Raw genomic sequence first — 21,243 nt, 5'->3', positions numbered from 1 at the left:
CCTTGTACTGCGTCTTCTGGCTTCAAGAATGACGTCCAGCACCTGCTTGCTTAGGCTGGTTACTGGGGGAGAATTCAAGGAATAAGCCAGGCTGCAAGATTTAAGGTTTGCAGTCGCAGATGCAAGATCTGTCCTCCCTGCTGAGAGAGCAGGGTTGGGTTCTGGTGTAGGTGCCAGGATTGCACCGGTGACCGGCTGCGCAGGAGTGGATACCAGTGCTGGCGTGGCCAGTCCGGGACAATCAGAACTGCCCTTGGTCTGTCCTGTTTTACCTTGAGCAATACTCGTGAGAGAAGGGGCAGAGGGGGAAAGGCATAGACAGAGATTTACCCACTGGATTCCAGGCCCTGCTGTGAGGTGTCCTGGTGCAGAATTTGCTGAGCTGGTAATTGCAGGGGGAGGCAAAGAGATCCACCTCTGGGGTCCCCCATTTCTGAATCAGAAGGTTGAAGGTGCTGGGCTCTAATTGCCACTCGTGTGGGTCTAGGAGATTTCTGCTTAAGTCATCTGCCAGTGAATTTTGTTTGCCTGGCAAGAATTGAGCTTGCAGATGGACCTGCATGTCCAAGGCAGTGTTCCACAGGGCCATGGCTAGCCTGCAGAGTGGGTAAGAGTGGGATCCCCCCCTGCTTGTTGATGTACCACACAACTGTGTTGCCTGTTTTTATGAGCAGCTGTCTGGTAAGAGAAGGGATCTGAAAGCTATCAGAGCGTGCTGCACAGCTAGCAACTCTTTTTGGTTGATTTGCAGATGAATTCGACTTGGGCTCCAGTGGCCCTGAATGCACTTGCCGTCCATGTGTGCCCCCCAGGTACAGTCTGATGCATCTGTGGATAGGGTCTGGGCGGCATGGGGTTGAGTAAAGGGCAGTCCCTTGTTGTGGTTGCATGCTGCTTCCCACCAAAGAAACTCTGTCCTTAGACAAGGTATGATAGGAATGACTGTTTCCAGGTCCTGAGAATGCTGGCACCGAAGACTTTTTAAGTACTGAAGTTTGCTCATATGCAGTCTGGCAAATGGAATTAGTAGGATGCATGAGACCATGAACCCTAGGGCCTGCAGGATTTTAATTGTGGAAAGCTGGGTTCTGGTGGCCATTTGAATAAAACAGTCTGTCAGATAGGCTTGTTTTTCTGGAGTGAGGAATGCCATCTGGGATGCTGTGTCCAAGCTTGCTCTCAGGAATACAATCTTTTGACTGGGGACTAGTTTTGATTTATTTTCGTTGATGGTGTACCCCCAAAGAGGTTAGGAGATTTTTTTTTTACAAATGTCAGGTGCTGCAACAGCATTTCCTGACTGTCTGCCTGAATCAGGCAGTCGTCCAAGTACAGGTAAACATAAATATTTCTCTGTCTGCAGTAAGCAACAGCTGGAGCCAGGCATTTTGTGAATACTCTGGGAGCAGTGGATAAGCCAAAGGGAAGTGCAGAGAACTGATAATGCACAGATCTTGCCCCTGAAGTGTAGATAGTTTGTGCAAGACTCCTTTATAGGGATGTGCAGATAGGCTTCTTTTAAGTCTAGGGAATTCTTTCCGTAAGGGGGTGGCTTATTACTCCCTGCTTTAGAGGTGGAGGCACTCAATTGCTTAGATCTCTGCATACCCTTAGACTGTAGTCTGGGGGTCGGTTTCCCCTGGGTCTACATTGAGATGGCCCTGAGGGTGCTGGAAAGGACCAATGTTTCGAGGAGCAATGCCTACTGAATCTAGGAGGCTGTACTTGCAAGAATTCTTTGACTGCATAGATTTAGCTTTTTCTTCCATCTTTTTAAGAACCTCTTCTGCTTTGGTGCCAAACAGATTGCTCCTTGTTCAAAGGAGCGTCTAATAACTTGGATTTGACATGGTCTGGCAAGGTCTTCTCCTTAAGCCAAGCGTGCCATCTCAGTACAGAACCAGTGACTGCTGCCCTGCAAGATGCTTCTAGGGCGCCAAAGCCACATTACAATGTGTGCTTGCTGACTTGGCTTGCAGAATGCATAAGCTCTTGCAATTCTTTATTTTCTGCACAGTATGTAAAGGTAGCTATTTTTTGCTCAAGTTCCATAATATCTTGCTGGTACATGTGAAACTGACAATTCAAAGCCCTAATGGCGAGAGTTGCAGAGGTATAGACTTTCTTACCCCATCTGCCCAAAGCTCTGGAATCCCTGTCCGAAGGGGTGGGATTCTTAGCTGTATTTGCTTTGTTACCTTTAGGCACCTGGGAGATGACCTCTGGGTCAGCAGTAGGATTTCTGAAAAGGAATTTGTGAGAGTCAGGTACTCTGTAGTACCTGTCTGGGTTCCTAGGAGCAGGGGGTAAAGTATCAGGAGTTAAACTGGATTCCATAAAGACATCATCCACAACATCCAGGACTGGGGGTATTGCTAAAGACCCATGTTGTGGCAAATCTAGAAATTCTCTGAGTCTCTTTTTGGACTGAGGATAGTCTTGGTATTCCCAGTGGAAATGCTCTCAAAATATGTAAGGATTCACCAAAAGAAAAATCCTCTGGAGGAGAAGCAGAGGGAATGGATTCCTCTGCATCTGAATCCTCATACGCAGATAAGGACATGTCTTAATAATCAGAAAAGTACAGTTTTGTACCTACCATAAATGTAGATGTTCGAGTGCTAATACAGCTGCAGTCATAACAGATGGGTTCTCCTGCCGTCAGGCGGGTCCTCGGTCGGCCGAATTCCAAAGTCTAGGTCCGGCGTCGGTTGTCGTCGCTTCTTCCCTGACGTCAGTGCGACAGGGGTATAAAAGAACCAGCAGACACCATTTTCTTCAGTCTTTCTTGCCCCAGATGTCAGGTGCCCCCAGAAGGAAGGCAATACATAAAATAATGTAATAATGCAATGCAATATAATCAAAAAACAGTAGTTGCAAGCAAATACACCATAAAAGAATACCCCTAGAGGGGAAGGTGGGAGGGAAACCTGGACTGCAGCTGCATTAGCACTCGAACATCTACATTTATGGTAGGTACAAAACTGTACTATGTTCATCGTGCATACAGCTGCAGTCATAACAGATGGGTAGAATCCCAAAGCTAAGAAAGGGGTGGTAGGCACTAGGTGGAGCTAAGAGGAGCCAAAATGCCCTGCAAGACTGCAGTGGCAAAGCCTGCTCTAGACTTGGAGTATAATGGTAGGTTGTAGTGCTTAGAGAAGGTATGCACAGAACTCCAAGTGGCTGCTTCTAAAATATCCTTGGTAGGAACTCCTCTGAGGAAGGCTGCAGAGGTGGCTGTGGCCCTGGTGGAATGAGTTCTAATGCCTGTAGGTACAGTTTTGCCATGAAAGGAATAGCAAAAGCGTATGCAGTGGGCTATCCATTTTGAGATTGTCTGTTTGGATATTGACTTTCCTTGAGCTCCTACCGCATAGGCCACAAAAAGCTGTTCTGATTTTCTGAAAGGCTTTGTTCTGTCCAAATAATAACGCAGCTGTCTGTGGATGTCCAAGGAATGCAGTAATCTCTCCCCTTTGTTTTGAGGATTAGGATAAAAAGTAGGTAAATGTATGGCCTGATTTAAAGCTACCCTGGATACCACTTTAGGCATAAACCCGGTTATGCCTAATGAAACTCTGTCCTGATGGAAGATGATGAAAGGCTGGACAGCCATAAGAGCCTGTAGTTCTGAAACTCTACGAGCTGAAGTGATAGCCAGAAGGAAAGCTGTTTTCCAGGACAAATATTGTAAATCTGATGAGGCAGCTGGTTGAAAGGGGGCAAAGTCAGTTTTTCCAGAATGAAATTAAGATCCCAAGCAGGTATTGGTTGTTTTCTTGGAGGTCTTAAATTCTTAGCCCCTCTGAGGAACTGTCTTAATAGAGGGTGAGAGAATAAAGGTGGATCAGTGTTGTATTCTGCAGAAATGGCTGAGGCATGGATTTTGATGGAGGAGAACGAAAGTTCACTGCTTAGCAGTTCGGCCAAATATTGTAGTATTTGAGGTAAATTCAGTTTTCCAGGGCACTGGCCCTTTTTCTCATTCCAAACACAAAACGTTTCCATTTTGCAGAGTAAGCTTTTCTAGTTGATGGCCTTCTGGCCTCCAAAATGACATCCTGCACCTCCTTGGAGAGCAGGGCCTGCTGTGATGCTAAGGAATCTTCCATGCGGCTAGATTGAGTGTCTTCAGCTGACTGTGAAGAGTTTTGAAGCTGTGCTGAGTCAGAAGAAGAGGCATTAGAGGCAGGGTCCATGGTGGGGAATGCGTCAGGCTCCTTAGTAGTGGGTACCAGTGTTGCCTTGGCCAGTCCGGAGCAATGAGGATCATCTTTGGTCTGTCTGCTCTGGTCTTCAATAGGACTTTGGGCAGCAGAGGAAGAGGTGGGAAGGCATAAACTGTCATTGATGTCCAACTGAAAGAGAGAGCGTCCACTCTCCAGGCCTTTGGATGGAAGATCCTTGAGAACAATTTTGTCAATTGATGATTTTTGTGGGAGGCAAAGAGATCTATGTCTGGCCTTCCCCATTCTTGGATTATTTCTGTAAAAACTTTTGGATGCAACTTCCATTCGTGTGGATCTGTCATATTCCTGCTTAGGTTGTCTGCCAGCGTGTTTTCCTTGCCTGGCAAGTACTGTGCTTGTAGCTCCATTTGTAAGTCCATGGCCATGTTCCAAAGTGACATGGCCAGTCTGCATAGGGGATAAGAATGTGTTCCTCCCTGCTTATGTACCACATAACTGTGGTGTTGTCTGTTCTTATCAATAGCTGACCTGGTTGTAGAAGCTCCTTGAAGGCTGTAATAGCATTTATTACTGCTAGCATTTCTTTTTGACTGATGTGAAGGTGCTTTTCTTTTTGGGTCCATTTGCCCTGAATGCACCAGTCTGTCATGTGCGCCCCCCAGGCGTAGTTCGAGGCGTCTGTTGTGATGACTAGATTTGCTTGAGGCTTGCTGAATGGGAGACCTGTGTTTGTTTGGCATGCTTGAGCCCACCACATAAATTCCTTTTGCAGACATGGAATTAGTGGTATCATTGTTTCCAAACTGTGACTGTGTTGAGACCATATGTTTTTTAGGTACCATTGTAGTTTTTCTCATATGCAGCTTTGCACATGGGATTAGTAAGATGCAAGATGCCATGAATCCCAGAGCCTGCAGGATTTTCCTTGCAGTCAGCCTGGTGCAATTTGCCAGTGTTCTGAAATATTGAATTAGTTGCCCCTGCTTCTCTGGCGTGAGGTACGCCATCTGGGTGTTTGTGTCCAAATTGGCACCCAGGAAAATTATCTTCAGAGAGGGTATTAGTCTTGATTTCTCTTTATTGACTGTGTATCCTAGAGAGTTTAATAACATTATTACATAAGCCAGATGTTTCAGAAGAATGTGCTTGCTGTCCGCTTGGATCAGGCAGTCATCCAAATAAGGGTATATTTGTATCCCTTGAAGTCTGCAGTATGCAATTACTGATGCCAGGCATTTCGTGAATACTCTGGGCGCAGTAGATAAACCAAAGGGCAATGCAGAGAATTGATAATGTATTGAACCTGCAAGAAATCTGAGGTATCTTCTGCAATTCTGTCTGATTGGGACATGCAGGTATGCCTCCTTGAGGTCCAATGTTACCAGCCAAGACTCCTTGCCCAGCATGGGAAGTAGTTGCTGCAGAGTGAGCATCTTGAATTTTGGTACGAGTAGGAATGTGTTTAGGATGGAAAGATCCAAAATAGGTCTCCAATCTTTGCCCTTCCTTGGCACCAGAAATAGCCTGGAATAAAAACCTTGACCTTGTTCGTGTGTAGGTACCTCTTGAATAGCTTTCATGTTTATAAGATCTGAAATTTGCTTTTGTGCCTCTGCCCTTTGATTGTGTGGCAGGTTTGGCATGCCTTTCATTTCTGGAAGGGTATGAAAATGGAATTTGTAGCCTCTATTTATAATGTTCAGGATCCATTTGTCCTTTGTGACAATATGCCAATTTTTTGAGAATAGTGCCAGCTTTCCTCCTAAGGGTGCTGCCATTTGAGACCTGGTTGGCATGCAAAGGGGAAAGTCAGTGGGTTTGCTTTCTGAAAGATTGCGAGTTGTCCTCACCACCTCTGTGTAGGAGCTTGCCATTGTCTGCCTCTGTACGAGCCTTGTGTTTGTCCTCTGCCCCTCGGGCGCCTGTATCTGCCTCTTTGGGGTCTGTCTGTGGCAGGAAAGGACCAGTTTTTGGAAGGCCAATTTCTACTAAAACGTGGGGGTTGAACCTGCAGAAATTCTTTCACAGTTTGCATTGATTTAGCCTTTTCCTCCATTTTCCGTAATACTTTCTCAGCATTTGCCCCAAATAGGACATCCTTTTGAAGAGGGGCGTCTAGTAATTTAGCTTTGACATGATCAGGCAAGGCTTGTTCCTTGAGCCAAGCATGCCTACATATGACTGAGCCTGTAACAGCAGCTCTACATGAGGCCTCTAGAGCATCAAAACCACATTGTAAGGTATGTTTACCCACTTGTTCTGCACTATGCATCAAATCCTGCAACTCCTTCATGTCTGGTTGTTCAGGTTGTGACATTTTACTTTTCAATTGAGATAACAGAAACTGTTGGTACTTTAGCATATGAAACTGACAGTTTAAGGCCCTCATGGATAAGGTAGCCGAGGTATATACCTTTTTTCCCCACCTTTCTAAGGATCTGGAATCTCTCTCCGAAGGCAATGGGTTTTTGGCAATGGAGGCCTTAACTCCCTTGGGCCCCTGTGAGATGGTTTCTAGGTCAGCAGCATGGCTTTTGTATAGAAATTGGTGTGAGTCAGGAACCCTGTAGTACCTGTCAGGCTTAACTGGAGCTGGAGGGAGAGAGTCCGGGTTAAGCCAGGCCTCAGAGTAAACATCATCTAGGATGTCCAGGACAGGAGGTATAGCCAGAGGCCTGTGCTGGGATAACAAGCCTTTTCTTGGAATCTGAATAATCCTGGCCTTCCCAGTGGAAGTGTTCCCTTAAGGTATGCAGAGTTTCACCAAATGAGTAATCTTCAGGGGGGGATACAGAAGGAATAGATTCCTCTGCATCAGAGTCTTCAAAAGGAGAGTAAGACTGTTCCTGATAATCAGAGTGCTCTGAAATAATGGAGCCCTGATCAGAGGAGGGGGAATCTTCCTCCACTCTGGGTCTTTTGTCCGGAGGTGGCTGAGAACCTCTGATTAGAGTAATTAAATCCTCAGCCATTTTAAGCATCTGTTTCTTAGGCATGGGGCCTGGAGATGGGCCCTGTGTAGCTGGTCTCTTAGGGTGCATGGTAGCTTTAGACTTGATGAAAGCCTTGATGGAGAAAGAAGAGGAAGGTCTGAAGACACCTTGAGTGGAGGTGGACCTGTCCACATTGTGTTTCAATGTCAAGCGTGGCTTCGGTATCTGTAGTCAGGGTGTGGGCCGAGGAGCCTGCGACCTCGGGTACAGGAGACACCGCCAAAGATGTGTCGTCGGTAATCAGGGGCTGCGTAGACGCCTCGCTGAGAACCGGACCACGTGTAGTAGGCTTTGGCGTGGTGTCGGTGGAGGCCGCGGACCTCGAGTGTCGGTCCTTGTCTTTGCGTTTTTTAGACAAAACCAGAGTCGGAGTATCCGACGACACAGTATAGTTAAATGCTTTCCCAAAATAATGCTGGGCGAACTCCGCCCGACGCTTAATAGTGCGTTTGTTGAATGTAGCACAAAAGCGACAGACCGAGACGTCGTGGTCTGGGCCTAAACAAGGTATACAGAGGGAATGGAAATCCTTATGCGCTATTTACTTCCCACAAGAAATACAATTATTAACTTTGTCTGACATCGGTCTGAGGCAAGAAAAAGTTTCCCCAATGGGGTACTTAGCTTTTAATAAGACTTCGGTTCCAAATTTTTTGTAATCTCAGGAGCTGGCCGACCGGCACTTGCGAACTGCTTCTGCTTCGGGCACCGCACGGCAAAAAAGATAGAAGAAAATGGCGTTGGCTGGTTCTTTTATACCCCTGTCGCACTGACGTCAGGGAAGAAGCGACGGCAACCAACGCCGGACCTAGACTTTGTAATTCGGCTGACCGAGGACCCGCCTGACGGCAGGAGAACCCATCTATTATGACTGCAGCTGTATGCACGATGAAACCTCAGAGTCGTCGGAATCTTGGCCTGTTGAAGCTCCTGGGGACAGGTCTCTTTCTCTTAGCAAGGGAAGGCTGACTTCCCCTAATCAGCATAATAAGGTCTTCTGCCATTTTAAGTATTTGATGTTGTGGCAAGGGAGCAGGTGCACGAGCTTTGGTCATCGTTTTTTTAGGCGTAGCTCGTACTCTTGGCCTTACTAACTTGGTAGTTTTAGACAGAACTGAAGATGCGAAAGAAGTCATCGGTTTGTGTTGAACTTCCTCAGAAGTTGGTGTCTGCTCAGCGGACCAAGACCCATCCAAGGTAGAGACATCCGCAGGTTCCGTAGTCTAAGAAGAGTCTTGCGGCATACCGGACTCTGAACAGGTCTTGGTAGACACCTGCGAATCCAATGAAGCGGGCATAGGGGCTGCGAAAGCACCTCAATGAGTACCTGCGAACTAGCTTAACGGAAGCGTTGTCGGCAGCTTTGAACCTGTGCGGTCTGTCTTTATCCTTACGTTTTTTCAGAAGATCGGTACTGGGATGGCTTACCGAAGCCATTTTGGAATACGGAGATAGAGAACGAAAGTATTTAGCGACAATAAGGGCCCAATGACGAATAGTTCGGGCGTTGAGCAAGGCACAAAACCCACAGCGAGGTACGTCGTGGTCTGGGCCTAAACAGGTGACGCAGTAAGAATGGAAATCTCGGCGTGGTATTTGCTTTCCACAGGCAAGACAGTTGTTAACTTTTTCTGACATCGGTTAGAGCAAGAAAAAAGGATCCCCAACGGGGTACTTAGCTTTGAAGACTTCAGGATAATTCAATTCAGAAATGAAAACTCCGGTAGCGGCCGACTGACACTTGTGCGAACTGCTTCTGTTTAGGGCTCCTTGGCAAGTAAGACTGATGTAATGGTGTCAGCTGCTTGTTTTTATACCTGATGACAGCCCTGGAGCAACAGTAACCAACGCAGAAATACTAAGTCTCTGGTATTCGGGCCGACTGAGGGCTACCTGCAAGCAAATAACGCAAGTGTGATGACTGCAACAGTGAAACAGGAAGAACATCTGATGACTCACTGAAATGGTGGCCCAAGGTCCGACACTTTTTGAATAATGAGTCTTTGGCTGAGGTAATTAATTTTCTAACCTCAAGATATTGAAAGAATGTTTTTCAGGCAAAACCTATGAAATAAAATAATTTATCCCAACCCACGCAATTTAGGGTATCCCCTGGTCCGTTACAAAAAAAAAGTTGGCAGACTGCCTTAACAAGGGGGGGGGGGGGGGGGGCTTCTAGCCCTGGACTTCTAAAGGTACCTGAAAGTGGACTATGGCATACAGATCGGTGAGTCCTTGTGCAAAACTTATTGGGAGAAAGTATGCCAGCAGTTATTTTATTAGTCTATGATACATTAACAATCTCTTGCTTTGAGAGACTTATTTCAGCATCAAATTTATGAAAGCTTTCAGCACTATTTGTATTACAGTGAGGACTGTGGTTTGTGCTTCACTTTAGACTATGATGTGCATATGTAGCTTAGAATTAAAAGTGAATAAATTCCATATCCTGAAAGCTCTACCAGCTTACTTAACCCTTTTCACTTCCTGGAAGGCACGACTTTAGTGAAGCAAGGTATGTATAACTATAGTAACATCTAAGAAATCTAAACATTTAAAATGAATATAGTCGGCTATAACACCGTATTGAAAAAAATCCTGCATTACAAACACTCCTAATTAAAATGCACCATTTTCTGTACTACACAATATCTAAACAACTATTTGGATATAGCTATTTATATAGCAATCTATTACTGTATAAACATTAAACCTTATTGCATGCTGTGTTTAAAGGTTCACATTAATAACTAGACTGTGCGTGACAGATGTAGTACCTTACTAACTGCTGGTACTTCCACTCTTCAATACGCTTCTTTGCTAGTGTAGCACGGTCCTCATCACTAGAGCTCGATTTCTCCTCATCCAACTCCCGTTGGATGCTCTGCCATTTTTGCACTAAGGAAGGCATCTTTATTTTATTCTTCTTAAGCTGAAACAAATTACATTCTGTCAATCAGACGAACACACACACTGAGCAGCAGATTTAAAAAGGCAGGCCGTGGGCTACCCAAGGCATACAAAATAAAGGAGAAGCACATTTCACTATGCATGCATACTCAACTACTGGTCCAAAGTACAATGTACTCACCATAACGAGATCTGCATTTGCTTCTGTCCTTCCTCAACAGATAGGTCTTCTGAACCAAATCAGAATCAATTCAGATCGGACTGTGGCCACACTCAAGTTTCAGATCCAGTGCTCAAGCTCCTACCCTTGCCCACAATCCCCTTGTAATGAGCAAGTCACCTCTGATCAAGTTTGTCTACTACACCAAAAAAGGGATACTTCAAGTGTAAAGGACAAAATACTAAAAGGCCAGGAAGCAATACAGAAAGGAAGAAACCAGCGGTCATGTGCAGGCTTAAAAAGAAGCCCTGTGGTAGCCAAGGCAGCTCAGTATGGCCACTCCATGTATCAATGAAAAAGAATAAGTATGGGAGAAAGAGGGAGGGAAGTTGAGGAAGGATGGAAGCAGACAAAGATACATCATTACGGTGAGTGCATAACTTGAATATCTGATGATGTCCCTTCCATCCAGTCCTCAACAGATGGAACAGAGTTCCTCAGCTACCAGAATACTAGAGAAGCCTCACAGAAGGATAATCTGGAGCACAAATGACCCAAAAGAGGCTCTCAGCCTAATAAAGGTATGGACCTTACGCCAAACAGCATCAGGACATATGTCATCAAAGGGTACCCTGGAAAAGATGGCTGTAGAGGAAGCTAACCCTCTCGTCGACTGAGCCTTAGGAGTTTTGGTTAAGGACAAAAACTCTGATTTATAAACATGGGACATGCAGTCTAAACGCCAAGAGGAGTGTGGCTTTGGACACACCCTTATCCATCTTGGTTGGAGAAAATGAAAAACTACCTGATAAATTTTTATTTACATAGAATTAAGACAATCAGAAAAACTGAACAGATGGTACACATCCAGCAAGTGTAGCATATATTCACCTTCACTGGAAAAATGTGGAAATACTGGAAGGTTGACTGACTGATGGACTCTGAAGCCACTTTATGGAGATAGAGCATCTTTGAAAACTATCCCATCCTATCTTTGTGGAAGATCAGACAGAGTGGTTTTGAAGATAATGCATGGAGCTCCAAAATTCTCCTGGCAGATGTGATATCCACCAAATATAGTGTTTTTCATGATAAGAACTTTAAATCAACTTTGGCCACAGGTTCAATGGGAGGACCAGTCAAAGTCTGCAACATAATAGTAATATCCCAAAGAGAAGATGGATCCCAGAGGGCAAAGAAAAAAAAAGTACCTCTGAGAAAAGATTTGGAAAACCTGAAGGATGCAATGGGAACGTGGTCTTCCTCGGTATAAAAAGATACGGGAGCAAGCTGTACGTTGACAGTGGAATACTTGGCCCCATCATTAGAGAGTCTTAGAAACTCCTGGACAGCTGGGAGAGGAGCTGAAAAAGTATACAAGTTTTTGCTGGAGGCCCAAACAGACAATCTTCTCCATTTACTTTTGTAGACCTTCCTGGTGAAAGGTCTCTGGGAAGAGATCAAAATGTGGATGACTCGGGAAGAAAGCCTGAACTTCCTAAACATCATCAGAAGTGGAGAAAGCACGCAGTTAGTTTGGGAGGCTGAATGTCCAGGTGAGGCAATCCCAATGGGTGAGAAAATCTTGAGATGGGTCCAGCATCCAAGGAGAGAGTACTAGATGAGGCCAGAGAAAGAGGAACCACATGTCGATACCACCAAGGAGCTATGAGGATCACTGTGACCTTACTCACCAACACTTTCTGCAGAAATCTGGCAATTAGAGGGACAGGAGGAAAGGCGTAATAGGGTCCAGAGGGCCACTTGTGCAACAGAGCTTCCCTCTGTACTCCACCTCCCAAGGGATCAGGGCGAAGTACATGTTGCATTTAGTGTTGTTGAGAGATGCAAAAATGCCACAGAAAAGTCAGCCCCGATGCCTAAATATACATTCTACTATTACTGGACTGAGAGACCACTCATGAGGAAGGATGACAGACCTGCTCAAACTGTCCGAGAGAACACTGGACTTCCTCAGAATGTGGATTGCTATCAAAAATGGTGAGATGATATCGCCCATTGCCCAGCTCTCATGGCCTCTAAACACAAACAGTAAGATTATGTTTCTCTCAGTTTGCTGATGTACCAAACTACCAACATGTTGCCTGTTTGGATAGATATCACACCCATGGTTAGAGATTCCTGAAAAACCCACAACATTAGGAGGACTAATCCCCTCTCTAAGATGCTGATGTGAAGACTCACCTCTGTTGGATACCATGTGCCTTGGACCTTCTTTCCTAAGAAATGCTCCACACCCTAGGCGGAAGTGTCCACAGTCACAGAGGCTCAGGGTGAAGGTAGAGGAAAAGGATGTCCTTGAGACACAAACGGGTTGCCAACACCATCTATATCACTAGGTGGGTTGCAAACTGGCACACAGATAGAACCCACAGTGTGAAAGTAGCTGACTCCAAGTCAGACTGTTGACCAGTCAGTTAGGTCCTGGGTCCTCTCCTGTTTGGTATCTACTTCTCTGAAGTCCAGGCCAACATGAAGGGACTCTGGCTGACAAGGTTCGCAGCCAACTGCAATATGGGACTTATTAACTTCCCAAGTGATGCTGACATCCTACAGAAAGGCCTCAATGACACAGACTGGTGTCAGAACCATGGCCTTAAGCTCAATGCCAAAAAATGTGTCATCCCCCTTGGGAAAAACCCAGTTCCCTTGAACTGTCACATTGATGGCAGTCCACTGAACATAGAAGGCGTTATAAGATATCTGGGAACACAGATTGACAGCAACTTCTCTTTTGACCACCACGTTGCCACTGTGGTCAGAAGTTTTTCTATGTGGGACATCTCATTACTAAGGGTTTTGCATCCAAAAAGAAAGAGGTCATTGTCTCCCTCTACTCTTCCCTCATTAGGCCAATCATTGAGTACAGTGCCCCATTTGGCATGTACCTCACTAGACACCTGCAACAACTGGAAAGGCCACAGAAGTACCTCACAAAGAGGATCCTAGGCCTTAAACACTTGTCCTATATTAACAGACTCAAAAACTCCAACTATTCTCGGTCTCATATTGTCTACTTAGAGGCAATCTCTAACCGACTTACAAAGCCATGTTTGACCCAGCTCGGTTAGAAATGCTACATCTAAATAAATCCAAATCCCTCAACACCACACACTCCAGACACCTCAACCTCATTACCAAAATCAACAGAACATGCTGGAGGGACATGTTCATAACCCAGAGACTGCCCATGCTATGGAATAGACTTCCCATACATGTCAAGCAGAGCACCTCACTGGCCCTCTTCAAGAGAAATCTTGATGAGTGGATGGGAAATAGAAAATTCACCCCGGGATCACTCCAGTGGCTCTGCTCGACAGAGACACTAGGAACTAAGATCAGGTGGCATGATGCCAGGGTAATCCTATGGGCTAGGCTTGTAAATGCTCCAGGACCATTAGCCTAGTGCACCTATGGATGTGAGATCTGCAGATCTCTACAAAAGACATTCAAAAGGACATGGGGATGTTGTTTGACAGACCACTGGACAAATTAGATCCACTGTTGAACTCTCATATGACATTTGGCCAACAGGACCACTGTAAATTGCTGCAGTCATGGAACCTAGAAGACGAAGAAACAATCTTGCTGGTTGTTTCTGACAAGACGGTGCAGTGGTAGCGTTGTCGCCTCACAAGAGGTTCTCTGGTTCGATTCTTGGTTGGGGAGCCTTCTGTGTGGTGTCTGCATGTTCTCCCTGCGTTCGTGTGGGTTCCCCCCACATTACAAAGACATGCATCTGGATCATTTCTCCCCGGGCCTCCGCAGAAAACTGGCTCGTTTCAAGTTGGACTTTCCCGTTTAACAAATGTTAAATAAATAAAGACAGCACCATTAAGACTTGCTTGTGAATTATTGAAATACTGGCGTGGGGAAGCTTGGCAATTTAAAGTTTCATACCCAAAAGAGCTCAGATAAATTCCAAGGACTGAACAGGCTGTAATTTGGACTTTGCTGTATGCACTGAGATTCTGAGAGTTGAGTAAAGAAGGAGCAAGGAGTCCTTGACAAAGGAGCAGCTTTCTGGAGGGGATGGAAATGAGCCAGTTGTCCATACATGGGAACACCCAGAACCCCTACAATCGGGGATGAATTGCAACTACTGCCATGCACTTGAACACCCGAGGGCTGTGGTGAGACCAAAGGGTGGGGCCCTGAACTGGAAATGACTGGATCCCAGCTGGAAGTGAAGGAATCTCGTGGATCATCTGTCCATCTTTATGTGGTAGGTAAGTACACACCCTAGAGGTTGATCAGGCACATGCAGTTTTTTTTCAGTAGCAAAGGAGGGATAGACTGCACTATGACCACCTGGAACTTGCTTTGGGTTACAAATTTGTTCAGATTACTTCGGTCCAAGACTGGCTTTAGGTCCTCATTTTTCTCTGGCACTTAAAATAATCTTGAGGAAATTCCGGACCTTCTCTGGCCTGGTGGAACCTCTTGGATGATTCAATTCTTTAGAAGTTTACTTATTTCTAAAGTGGCTACTTCTCTTTGCAAGGACAGGAAATCGGGAAGCTTCTTTGCAGGCACAGGGAGGGGGAATAAGGGGAATGAAATAACCTCTGGTTATTATCCTCAGCACTCAGACATCTTGGGTGATGGACATCCAGTCAAAATGGAGCAGGGATAAGCACCTTCCCAACTGCCTCCAGACAGCAGCAGTCAGGCAAACATTCAAGAGCACAGGTAGGGCTTCTCGGACAAAGAACCACCCAAAGTCTTGGTTTTGCAGCCCCCTCCCACCCAAAAGACAACATCCACCATTAGAATTATCCCGCTCTGTTACACAGGGCACTCTCTTTAAAACTGTCAGTAACGAACCTCTGCGTCTTACGCAAAAGTTTATTCCCACCCTTTTTGATTCCTTGATAAGGTCATCTCAAGAGAAGTGGACCCAGTTCTTAGTAGACAGGGACTTACCTTCTTGTTCATGCCTGGAAGCCACTTGTTTCACTTTCAGAACAAAGAGTGCCTATCCATAATAAGTATTGAAGGACATTTTGAAATGCTCTGCAAAACTGAAAAGTCTCATCCAAGCAGGTCTTCTAACAATTATGCCACAGCCCGCTACTCTACAAGTGCCTTCCACAGCATCGGAAGTAAGATGCATCAAGACACGGGATAAGGAGTGAAGGGTATCCAACTGCGGGTCAATGGATTTCCTCTACTCAGAAGACAGGGACCCAGAGAGAGATCAGTAGTTCAGCATCATGATGGTGAAGGTCACTGAAGCATAGACTCACTTTCTGAACCTAACACACACAATTCCTTTTTTGGTGGATGGACAGTGGAGCTCTTCTGCCAGTTCCTTCTTAGTAGCTGCAGCCACCATCACAGAATCCAAGTCACGGCCCTTGCTCCAGTGGGGAAAGCCTTTTTGTGACACTAGAAACTTGTCAGGTTTGCAGGGAACCGGGGTCAGCAATGTCCATCTCCTTCTATTTCCATTTGGAGATAAGGCTGACTATGTCCTCTGCAGGAGGAACCACTTAAGTAGTGCATGGGGCAGCTCCAAAAGCCTGAAGGAACACTGGCTCTTCTTCAGTAGGTGTTTCAGTGGATCACTCCTCTTTCAAAGTAGTTCCAAAATCTCCCCAAATATTCACTTTACTGAAGTCAGTATCTTCTGAGAGTGATTCCTATGGGGAATCTGTGCATCTCCCCTTTTACATTTCCAACTCACCTCTTCGGTGGGGTGGTCTAGACAGGATTAGAAAGCTGACAGGGTTCCTCAACAAGAACAGGCTGAAGGCTTTTGGGTACTGGCTGTCCCAACAGGATAGGATAAGCATGCTCAGGACCCAGGGAAATCCTACAGGGGAGTGATGGATCTAAGCTCAAAAGGGATGTCTGCTCTCAGGATCGAGACAGCACTCTTTCAAATGCCAGGCTAGAAATGGAGACAAGGACATTTACAGAAGAAGAGGCCCCTAAAGTAAGCTGGTCTTGAGAACCCACTAGGCTCCAAAGCGGACATCTGAGCAGATCTGCCCAATATCAAAGCCCCAAAGAAGAGAAACAGATTCGAAGTCCTCAGCACCAAACAGAATCTCCTGGACCTAATGTTGATCACTTGGCTGAGAATGCTAGAAATTTCTGAAACATGCGGAGATGAATGACTCAAACATGAGGAGGACTTTGTATTCGATTCTGTAGACACACCCCAGAGGGAACTCTGATCAGACTGCAAAGATTCCACATGATGGATTGGAGAAGGAGCTATAACTTGGTGAGGAGAAGAAATCAGCCCCCTAGATCTGACATGGGCAGGACCACCCACAGCTGGATTTGGGTCCTGAGGAATTTCCTTATCCTGTCTGCATCAACTTCAGAAAGGATCCTGGACCTAACTGAACGGAGTGAGGAGGCAGAGGAAGAAGACCTCAAGATCCAATAAAAGGATCTCTCCTGGAGAATAGGTGATCTTAATCTGGGGATACTGACTACAGACAGAATCAGAACTCTAGAAGAAGCAGAGCACTGGATCCAGTAAGGATTAATTCCAACACAAGGCCTGGTTCCAAAGTTTTGCTATCCTGTGACTGAGAGCCGAACAAGCGAGAAACGAAGAACTTTCCAGAGATCAGTTAATACTTTAGATTTTTCTCTTCCTCCATCCCCTTTTTCTTTGGGTTTTTCATCTCTATCACTGTCAGCATGCTTTTTGGAGGGAGGAGATGAAGCAGAAGGCACACAGAAGTGAGAATGGAGACCTTCTCCCACTGTGGTTTGTTTGTTCTTTCAGTGTTACCCTGCTGCCAAAAGCCTCACGGATGCTATGCTACACTGGTCATCCAGGTGTGCAGCTCCTGAATAGGAGCATTTTGAAAGAGGATTTTGGCTACATGAGGCTACATACCACACACTTTTTAAAACTCAAAGGTTTTTCACACATTTTCAAGATAACATGGTATACTGTTGGAAAATAAAAACACTTAAGCACCCTTACGAGTGAAAGACAGATGACAAGGTGCCAAGGGAAGGGAAACCTAAAAAAAACACAAACAGCCAACTAAACCAAACACAACCATAGCGCTCTCTCTGTGTATGTGTGTGTGTGTATATATATATATATATATATATATATATATATATATATATATATATGTACATATGTACATATATATATATATATATATATATATATATACATACATATATATATATATATGTACATATATATATATATACACACATCCAGACACAGGGTACCCATGGGAATTGAGATGTACTCCTTTTATGTAGGAAAAACTAACTGAACCCTTAAGGAACGAATAAGGGACCATGTATATTGTATAAACACTCAAAGGGATTGTAGTGCTTTAGCAAAGCATGTACTAAGTGCAGGGACCACACACAGCTTTCGTTTTCAAATACTGCAGGTTCAAAAGGAGAGTATGAGGTTGGGAGATCTTAGGAATAGTACTGAAAACTTGGAAGTCAGATGGATACTTAGACTAGGAGCACACAGAGGGAGTGGACTTTAGTGTGTGCCCCTTAAACCTGTACTTAAGACTAGACCTTTAAGGTAGGTTGATGAACTATGTGTTGTTTTTTGTTATTTTTATTTTTTATATGCTATATAGTAGAGTACTCCATTTTACGGTTTGGTTTTAAACAGATGCTAGCTTTGTGCTTTAGGAACTTAAAGGCACACCTTGTTTTAATGTGATTAGTTACTATGGTGTTTTTAATTGATTGATTAGTTCGTATTACTTAGCCTTGTATATAAAGGATATGTTTGTTCAGTAATGTTAACATCTGAGGAAGTGGACTTTGTTCCATGAAAGCGCTTACGTTTTGGTGTGTATTAAACTGACTTTACGACTAGTGGCGTTATTTTGTCCCTGTTATTGCTACCTTCCTGGGATTTTTATCATCTATTTTTGTTGGGTCTCAATTGTTTTTGGATCACGTCTTGTTTTGGTGTCTGTTGGGAATATGGAAGGAGGCGTAGAAGGTGCAGTGGTCGAGCATGACCCCAATACAAGACTAAGAGAGTTGCTTACAGAATATGTGAACCCATTATTAGACCTGAAATCCATGGACATGAGTTCTATGAAGGTAGGAAATGCTGATACTGAATTAGCATCTAAGATGCTGAAATGAGACATTGAGAATAATATTTATAAGTTTAAGAGGCTTCAATGCCAAATATATCACCTTGAAGCTTGTTTAGACTTTAACGTTATTCCACGAGGGCTTAAAGTATTAACGATGCCCACTTACGGAGAGACGCATCCGGATTTGCTAGTTAAGTGGCAACAGATTAACATCAATACTAGCAAAGCTTATATCAGGCTGCTGCTAGAATATTTCCAGCCCACTGAGTATGAACTGAGGAATAAAATCACTGATAAACAACAAGAGTTAATAGGAATGGACGGTGAAGACCGTTATGAACTGTTTATGAATGACACTATTGATAAAGACATGAGATATGAGAAGAGACTGGACTATAAAAAACATAAGTTAGCCAGAGATATTCATGACTGAGAACCAACAGGTCTTCAACTTGGCCGAGAAATACAGCTATGAGAGTAACTAGATCAGAGAATGCAGCTAACAGGCTGGGAACCAATGAGGTGACCACGCTTAACGAACCAGCCCATCAACAGAGGAATAAAACTTTGAGGCCCAATAATCAATTGAGACAACAGGGACCTCACAATAGTTCCGTTGGGATGTAAGTGCCCGAGTCCTCAGATGCAGAAGCTTATAATGGTCATACAGCAGAAATTAACATTGTTTCACCACCAAATACCAGTTTGGTGTATTCGACACCGATGGAGGAAGCAGAGGTAGAGCAACAGAAAGGAAACCAGGAACGGGTTCCATTGTCTAATGAGGTTGTTAGATGGAAGATCCATCTGGAGAAAAGTACAGTTTTGTACCTACCATAAATGTAGATGTTCGAGGATTCCATTGCTGCAGTCCTTACTATTGGGTATCCATCGCATCCAGTAGGCCCGAATACCAGTAGTAGGCGGCTGGCGTCGGCGGCGGGCGGATTTAGACTGGCGAGCAGTGGCACGCGGGCGCCTATCCATATCTCTCGTCATATCCTCTTTTCTTGCCCCAGATGTCAGAAGATCCAAAATACCTGCACCAAAACAAAACCTTATAAACAAAAACAATATATACAAAAATATAAGCAGGTAAACTCTCTACACATACACCCCCACTAAACACAGGGGGGAGGAGGAGAATTTGGTGGACTGCAATCTTGGACACCTCCAATTTGGTAGGTACAAAACTGTACCATGTTCTTCGCCCATTGCTTAGAATCCCAAAGCAGAGGTAAGGAGGCTGGCAAATAGAAAAAAAGAAGCAGGGTATCATAAAGAAGAGGATAAAACAGCATGCAAAACCAGCCCTAGACTTAGAGTAGATAGGAAGGTGATAATGCTTAGAGAGTATTGAATAAGATAGGAAGCTGCTTAATGTAAATGATGCCCTGAACTAGCTTCCCAAAAAGCTGCTAGTTGCCATATCCCGAGAAATTACCCCGTAGAAATGCTGTAGTGGAATGAGAATGACAGGCCTAATCCCAGCTGGAACCAGCTGGGCCATGATGGGAATAACAAAAATAATGCATCTAGGAAACTCCCAATCCAATGAGAAAAAGTTTGACACAGGCTTGCCTTGCCCTCTTGAACAAAAAGACTGCTGAAACTGCTGGAACTTGCCTAAAGAAATCTATAGTCATAGCACTGCTTAAGCATATCTGCCTGTCTGTATAAAAAGCAAAGAATCTTTTCCCCTTTATTTAAAAAGTAGGCAAAAAAAAAGGCAAAGGAAAATGAATAGTTTTAGTTTTAAGCCACAAAAGAAACCACCTTAGGCATAAGGAAGGATTGATGCGTAATGATACCCTATCCGAATGGAAAATCAAAAGGGCGCACAATCCATAGGGCCTGCAACTCAGTAACCCTTCTTGCATTCAAAATAATACAAAAGCAAATTTCACTGTCCATGTAGCATATTTCAGGTCCTTTGCTACGTAAGGGGGGGTTAGTGTAGAGTAAGTTTTCCAGCACAAGTAGGAGAGATCAAGCAAAAGTCTGGGCTCTGCCCTCTAAGAAACATTTTTTTGCCAGGATGCGAAACTGCTGAAGAAGCTTGACAATGTGGTGGGTCACAATCATAGTGCATAGAGATTGCTGCAACAGATTAATGAAGATCTGAGAAGTCTTTACCCTTGTCCAGTAACAGTAAGAGATATACTTGCTCCATACTCAAATTAGGCTCAGAAATCTCCAAATTCTTTGTTTTACTCCAAAATAAAAATCTCTTCCATTTTTCCTGCTACTCACTTCCTTGTACTAGGTCTTCTACTTCCCTAATCACATTTAAAACTTGTTGAGGAAGTTTGAGACACAGAATATGCCAAGGGTGGAATATGCCAGAATGTGCCATGAAGAGAGAGAGCAGACTCATTGGAGCGAGATGACCGTCCTGCTGGGGTAACAGATGTGAGGCCAAAGGTTAAGGCCATGGAGAGCTTCTGCCCTTAGTGTCGAGGTAGCCACACTGAGGTTGCCAATCCCAGCTGGCCTGCTATCAAAATCCTTCATCCCTGGACTGTCCAGAAAAGGCAGAGGTGAAATTGGGGAAGAAAGGCACTGGGGTGGGAAGGCAGAGAGACTGAAAGTTACAGATCTATAGTGATCCATGATCCAAGCTGTAAACTGTCTGGAGAAATGCAAAACTGGCAGCTGGTGGTTTTAGTGGAGAAGTGGAGTATGACCTGGATTTCTGTCTAACACTGTCAATTTCTGAAATATCCAGCCCAGAGTTTCCACTTGTGGGGATCCATGATTTGCCTGCTCTGCAGTCTACTAAGAGGTTCTGTGCTCCTGGCAGAAACTGTGCTCTGGTTAGGTGGTTGCAAGCGATCTCCCATATGCAAAATGGCACCTGCATGAGGGGAAAAGAGAATGTTCCCCTTGTTTGTTGA

At 44.6% G+C, this 21,243-nt stretch overlaps 1 protein-coding gene across 1 annotated transcript in view; it reads right to left on the bottom strand.

Annotated features, from left to right (window-relative positions):
• FNBP4 (formin binding protein 4) overlaps positions 1-21,243 on the bottom strand; it is a gene marked incomplete in the record, with an annotated part of 825,158 nt that overhangs the window by 53,093 nt on the left and 750,822 nt on the right. Inside the window, 1 exon segment of the mRNA XM_044082091.1 lies at positions 9,964-10,118. Coding sequence (XP_043938026.1) covers positions 9,964-10,118 — 155 coding nt within the window.

Source organism: Protopterus annectens, chromosome 9.part0 (genome assembly GCF_019279795.1).
Source record: "Protopterus annectens isolate FY-2018-M chromosome 9.part0, PAN1.0, whole genome shotgun sequence".
Classification (NCBI taxonomy): domain Eukaryota; kingdom Metazoa; phylum Chordata; order Ceratodontiformes; family Protopteridae; genus Protopterus; species Protopterus annectens.
Note: the sequence above shows the minus strand (reverse complement) of the source record. Positions and strands in the feature narration are given on the sequence as shown.